Genomic DNA, 6992 nt, shown 5'->3' on the forward strand with positions numbered 1-6992 from the left:
ACCAATATGAGTATGGTGAGGTAAGGATTTGGCTTCCTCTCAAGAGTATGACAATGGAGAGAGTGAGAATAGAGGAAATTGGAGAATCAAATGTATAAGATTGTAGATGAGTCAATCTTGTTTTTTTCTAAGGTTTATCTCTCAAAATTCTTTTGAAAGCTCTCTACATTTCATGGGTATAAGGGTATTTATAGTAGGGTATGTGAGGGAATGTGAAAAGTCATTTTCTACAAAACAGGGGGCTTTGGCGACTCACTCACGATTGGGACAAGTTGCGAGTTCTAGTTGCCAAATAACAGAATGGCCAAACTTACTTTTTGTCCTATAGTGATCCTGCTGTACTAACCCTTCAACTTCCTGCATGCTTCACACGTGTGCCTGGATTCTGGCGAGTCACCACTCGCGAGTCAGTCGTGAGTTCCAGTCATGAGAAAAAAAAAAAAAAAAAAAAAAAAGAATGCTCTTCGTGCACACTCTTGATTAATTTTTCACACTTTCTCACACACAATCCTTACATTATTCCCACCTAAATACAGAGTTTCTAATTGCTGAATTACAAGCAAATTTGGCACGAAATAAAGCCAGCACATGGTTGAATAAATTCAACCTTACAATTTTGAATATTCTTTCAGTTTGATGAATATCGACACATGTTTTAAGATTCTTACCAAAGTGTACAAATGAACATAAATATAACCACAATATGATTATCTCAAGAACACATGCTACTTATCGACCTGCAACCACTGTAACAGTAACATTGTTAATAGAGCATTTACTTTGGCTGCTTTGAGAGGACTCTGTATACAAAGCAATCTCCCTTTCAATAAATGCAGGCTGCTTTGGATGAGGAAGATCAACAATCTCACTTTTAAGCATGGAAATAACAACAGATATAGTCGGCCTCTCTTTGACAAAATCTTGCACACACAACAATCCGACATGTATGCATCTCAAAATCTCCATTTCAAAACAAGGTTCAGATATCATTGGGTCTATTAAGGCTACAATGTTGTCTACATTCCACAATTTCCATGCCTGGAAATTAACATAAAAACAAGATTGCAATTCTTAGCTTCAATACAAAAACACACAAGAAAGAAGCATTGGAGGTTTTCACAAAACAGGGAAATGAGAGAAGGAAGACTTACAAATCCTAAAAGGCTCATGCATTGCTCATCATGATGAAAGCTTGTGTTTCTTCTTCCACTAATTATCTCTAGTAACAACACTCCAAAGCTGAAAACATCTGATTTCTCTGAAAATCGTCCTTCCATTGCATACTCAGGAGACATATAGCCACTAAATTTTCATAACAAAAAACATCAAATCTTGTCATCTCAAATAGGCATCTAATTGAATTGGTTAAAAACAAAAGGTACTTACTAAGTTCCGACAACCCTATTAGTATTGGCTTGGTCTTCATTTCCTCCAAAAATCCGAGCCAGACCAAAATCTGATATTTTTGGATTTAGCTCTTTATCCAACAAGATATTACTTGCCTTCAGATCTCTATGGATAATCCTTAATCTAGAATCCCTATGAAGGTAGAGCAGACCTCGACCAATTCCTTCAATAATGTTGAACCGTTTTTTCCAATCTAGCAATTTTTCTTTGTTTGGGTCTATTGAGTTTGAACAAAAGAGAGAGAAACTCACAAGGTGAATGAACATAAAGTTTGCAAAAGAAATTCATATAGTGAAGTCATAAGAGAACTGGAAAAGTCTGTTCAATTGATATATCAAAACAAAGACTACAGTTTCATTATCTCATAATACACTAACAATATTTATATGTAGAAAATGTAAAAATGTAACGTATTTGTATTATAATAGAGGACATCAAAATGAACTAACCGAAGAGGAATGCATCCAGGCTTTTGTTCAGCATGTATTCATAGATCAACATCTTTTCATCTCCTTCAACACAACAACCAAGGAGTCTAACAAGATTCCGATGTTGGAGTTTAGAAATTACTATCACCTCATTCATAAATTCTTGTAACCCTTGTCCGGAGGCTTTAGAAAGTCTTTTTACTGCAATTTCTTGTCCATTGGACAATTCTCCCTATAAACGAACATCAAAATGATTAATTAGCTATTCAAATTATTAGACAAGAAACCTCTAGTAGAACAACCATTACCCTATATACGGGACCAAATCCACCCTGTCCAAGCTTATTAGATAGATGGAAGTTGTTTGTTGCACTCGCCAGCTTCTCCAAATTGAATAGTGGTAGCTCTTGGACTCTGACTTGGTTCAGGTTGTCATTATGATATTTTTGACGTGCTTCCCCTTGGTTAAACAATAAGATCTCCTTTGCTTTCGTTTTCCTTGCTAATTTACACTATAGTAGTGAGTAATGTAGTATATAGCAACATTTCTGGGCCCACCGTGATAATTTAAGTTGGAAAATTACCTTTTTGTTTTGTCATCCACCTCCACAGAAAATATGTGCAGATAGAAATGAAAAATGTTCCTATGATCACTGTGATTGCGACAATTTTTTTCGTATCTCCCACTTTATCTGTAAATCAGGGGAAAAAAAAGTATAACAATTATTCTAACAAAACATATGACAAAACAGTGTTAAATCAATAGTCTTCTAACAATGATTTCCTTATCATGGAGAGCTGGGGGGTAATGGGCGTTGGTTGAAATTGAAAGACTAAGTTCGTCAGTCAGTCCTAGTTCTGCCTCTGGTTTCTCCGTATTGTCCATATTTTACAAGTCATATTTTGTTTTAGTCAGATTGTGTTAAATTGGATTTTGTCTCAGAATTGCTAATAAGGAAGATTGTTAGATTTTAGTTTAGCAAATTCCATGACATTGTAATCTTAGTTGAGCCTGTAATGTTTGTCAAATTTTCAAGATTAAGTGTTCAAGATGCAGCTCAAAGAAGACAGTTATTGAAGATATCAATGGCCCTTCAGTCACTGCTCAATCGATTGAACTTGAGTTTTTGACAGTCTTTTGATCACAGGTTGATTGATCGAATGCCAGTTCTTGACAGTGTGGCTTGATCTGTTAAGCTTTGATGATTATACATAGATTCAAGACTAAAAATACTATGATTGATTATATAGTAAATCCACAATAATTTTACTTTGAATGTACAAAATCAAAAAGTCATCCAAAAAGTCATCTTCCTTTTTGTTGTGAAACTCCTATTTTTGATGATATTTATGACTAAAATGCCCATCTTGTAGTTATAGTAGAAACAAAAAGAGTAAATATAAGTACAATTACTCTATAAACAAATTGATAAATTGTTGAGCTTTTAATCTTTATTGACCATTTTAAACTATTCAAAAAGAAATGATGAACAATTTAAAAAAAGAAAAATGTATACTTCAGATCTCTACTACCATCCCATCAAAATTTTAAAAACAAGAAAAAAGGGAAATACATTCACAAACATGACCCATACATGCACATATAAAATCAAGTAACTAAGTTAAATAAAAATAAAAGTGTAATTCTGTTTCAAGACCCTTAGTCTCTTATTACTTAGTTTGTCCTAAATTTCTACTAATGAAGAAATATTTTTTTTGCTGTTTACTAAAGATTGTTAACTGCATAAAAGATAAAACCCAAAAAAAAAAAAAAACATTTAAAAGAATATATATATATTTTTTTAAAATTATTTTATTTTAATTGGGTTACTAATCCAAATCAATAACTTACAGCATTCAACTTTTGTTATAGATTGCAGGACTCTTCTCAGCCATATACCGAGTCTAAAGATGTGGCATTGCTTTCAGAAAGCAAAATCAATATGCTGATGGCATGGCAAGGAAAGGTCCGACTTCAGCCACGATTTTGTAGTTTTTCATAGTCCCCTTGAGGACATGTATTTTGCTATTTTATGACAGAGTTGGTCTATATAATGAAAGGCATTGTCCTCTTAACTTTGTTTCTTCTGCTTCTTCCTCCTAGTTTATGAAATCGTTTATTACCTATAGTAAAAAAATTAAGGAGACCTATTGGGCCGGGAGGGTCATAGCCATTTAGGCTTAAAGTGGCTCCGTCCTTGTGGTGGTGAATGATTTAAAAGTGGTGTCTATTACACACACTATAGTGTACACATAGTACACATAAATCACAATTTTCTTGTAAATTGTGACTTGTGTATAGAATATTGTGATTTGTGTAATCTAGTGTGTGTAGTGTGTACTAGTAATTATCCAAGATTTAAAGCATAAGATAAATTTTGAAAGGAAACAAAACAACTCACCAAGTTCTGAATAGGCAACATGAATGTAAAGATCAACTCCGCCACTGGAGAGTTTCTGTATGTCAATTAAGTTTCTAGTCCATGACATACAACCAGTGCCAATATCATATGCATACGCTATACAAGAACAATTCTTTAAACACTGCTGTCTGCAATTGTCTTCAAGAGCAGGTGACGAATCTGCCAGGTCTGGCACCTTTATCATCTTCAGTTTCAAAAATCCATCCATTTTGCTGGCTTCACCGCCAGTAGTGTTCACCCTCTCACACTGCAAGGGTGTCCTCCTTGAACATCCACTGGTCCAATTTCCTCTATTCCATTCTTCTGTGTTCTTTGGCTCAAACCCTGGTAAACAGCTGCAAATTGGTGAAGTCCATGAAGTACAGCTTCCAAATGCCCCACAGGTACCATAATGATCACACTCACTGTTCAGAGCATTCCACACGATCCCCCAATCGTCCTTCTCATTATCCCAATATCTTTCTACCATATTTCCTTCCGTAGTCAGGACAAATTGAATCATATATTCGGTCGCATAAGAAAAACTTAGAGAAATTGTTCCATCTTGATTATCTACTAATAGACTAAATCCGCCATTAAATACAGAATTATCTCTTGGTATTCCAATAAAGATCCGATTGTTCCATGGACCACTGCGCCAAAGGGGGCTACCATCTTTCCAAATGAATATTTGAAAGAAACTTCGATGTTGAATACCAGACGAGAAGTTTCCAAAGGATGGATCAGAAGGGCTTTTCCATGATGTCAACAGCAGTTTCTCACCTGTTCTTTCATTACTACTGTATTTCACCTTTTCCAAGAGTGTATCAGTAGGATGTTGGACACTCTCCCATATGATTGTCCCTGTAGTGTTTTCTCGCAAGACTAAGTTCCCCGAATCTAAAAGCTGGGCACTCGAATTGACAACAGAGTTTGTAACATTTGATGACCAAAGAATCTCCTTTTGTCCATTTAGGATTACAAGATTGCCGTCCGCAGATATGGTAAGAACCCCAGAAGAATCCTTGAGGGGTTTATCTCTGTTAGCTACCCATTGGGCAGGTAAATCAGATTTTTTATTATACCATATTCCGAGGTAGCGATTGGTAGAATTTACTGGGCTGAAGAATCCCAGTTTGAAAGCATTCCCATTGGAGATTATGTAGTCAGAGTCTTTGATGGGTTCAAAAGATGTAATGGTGTCTGCAGCAGAGTCAGATTCTAAACAAAAGCAACATAGCAAGACTAGAAGAACTGGTATGCTTGTATTTCGAACAAGTCCCATAACTTGTTCAATGCTTCTTGTTTGAGCGGTTTTGTGGGGATACACACACACACTGATACTCCAATATATTCAAACCATTGTTCATAGATGACCAGGGCCGGCTCAAGGCCTAGGCAAGTTAGGCCTAGGCCTAAGGCCCCACCAAAAAAAAAAAAAAATTCCTTGAAAAAAAAGTTCCCACTTTTTATAGTTAAAGACCCAAATTTTTATAAAATTATATATATTTTTTAAAGGTTGTACATTTTTTTTTTAATTAGTGATGTATAAATTTTACTATTGGCTTATGAATAGCCATATTATTAATCACAAAAAATGTGATATAAACATTCATTAATTAAATTGATGAAGTTCATCAATGAAAGACAATATCACATTATATTTTGAACATTTTATAGTGCTTTTAATTAGCACATTTTTCTTTTTCATTTCTATTAAGACTCTCAAAGTATAAGTCCAATAGAACCTTAACTCAATTGAAACCCTAAAATATTTCAAAAAGATGTTGCAAATGTGTTAAATCATCAATTATAGATTAATTTCCCCTAATAGTTTGAGACTTTGATTTTTGTAAATTAATATCCTACAAAACCATACACCAAATAATCTCTCTCTCTCTCTCTCTCTCTCTCTTAAAATCAAAATATAAAATTAAAAATTAGATTACAACTTTATTTAACTATGCATTGTCTTATGTCTAAAATAAAGTATCTTTTTTCAATCGCAATATATTTTTATTTCTTTTTATTAATATTTATAATTCAACTATAATATTCAATTCTCTATATGAAATTAACATTAGTCCAATTGGTATTATTTATGTATTTAATGTATCAAATTAACCTTAATTTGATTATTATTAAATAATTTTGTTTAACTAATATTTACATATTAAAGGCCCCGCATAAATTTTTCACCTTAGGCCCCAAATTATGTTGGGCCGCCCCTGTAGATGACTGTGGGCTGCACATGGTTGGTGGGGGTGTTCTTTGAAAATTAATAAATTATGTTTTGTGCATGTTAGAGATTTGACCCACAACAATAGTAGTCATTGCTTCTTTTCCCATGTATATTGTACAAAGATTCTGGTTTTAAAGAATCAAAATTTTCAATTCGTTGGCCAGTTATTCCTTTTTATTTGTGTGTTTTCGTTTACACATGAAAAAACAATAGAAAGTGTTTCAGTTGTTTATTTATTTATTATTTTTATGTAATACAATGTGCTTAATAAATATTACTCCAATAAAAAACCTGGACTTTCTAGTTTTTATAGACTGTTCCAAACATTATCTTCAATTATTGACTTATCTTTGCTGTTGAGGGGAGACAAGCTCCCTCGTGACCTTGACAAAAAGGAGAGAAAAGAGAGACACACCAATCCAATTAGAAGGGCCGGCTCAACGAATTTTGGGGCCTAGGCGAAAGCTTTAAAGGGGGCCTTTTATTATATTTAATTATATATTCATATATTTT

The 6992-nt window shown here is 34.0% G+C and overlaps 1 protein-coding gene across 1 annotated transcript; it reads right to left on the reverse strand.

Moving 5' to 3' along the window:
- Window positions 1-450: 450 nt before the first annotated feature.
- LOC126727351 (G-type lectin S-receptor-like serine/threonine-protein kinase At1g11330) lies at window positions 451-5611 on the reverse strand. The gene is made up of 7 exons (XM_050432954.1): window positions 4238-5611; window positions 2420-2527; window positions 2144-2337; window positions 1857-2067; window positions 1387-1624; window positions 1152-1302; window positions 451-1038 (listed from the first exon to the last, which is right to left on the reverse strand). The coding sequence occupies exons 1-7, from the start codon at window positions 5520-5522 to the stop codon at window positions 730-732; spliced, it is 2496 nt and encodes an 831-aa protein (XP_050288911.1). The 5' UTR covers window positions 5523-5611; the 3' UTR covers window positions 451-729.
- Window positions 5612-6992: the final 1381 nt, after the last annotated feature.

This window comes from Quercus robur, chromosome 5 (assembly GCF_932294415.1).
Source record: "Quercus robur chromosome 5, dhQueRobu3.1, whole genome shotgun sequence".
Lineage (NCBI taxonomy): Eukaryota > Viridiplantae > Streptophyta > Magnoliopsida > Fagales > Fagaceae > Quercus > Quercus robur.

Bases quoted from the DNA above. Each gene is read 5' to 3' on its own strand.
- LOC126727351 (XM_050432954.1), bottom strand. From the start codon at position 5,522: ATGGGACTTGTTCGAAATACAAGCATACCAGTTCTTCTAGTCTTGCTA. The intron at 2,528-4,237 runs GTGAGTTGTTTT...CCTGATTTACAG, and splicing joins TGTTGCCTATTCAGAACTTG to ATAAAGTGGGAGATACGAAA. The intron at 2,068-2,143 runs GTAATGGTTGTT...GTTCGTTTATAG, and splicing joins GATTTGGTCCCGTATATAGG to GGAGAATTGTCCAATGGACA.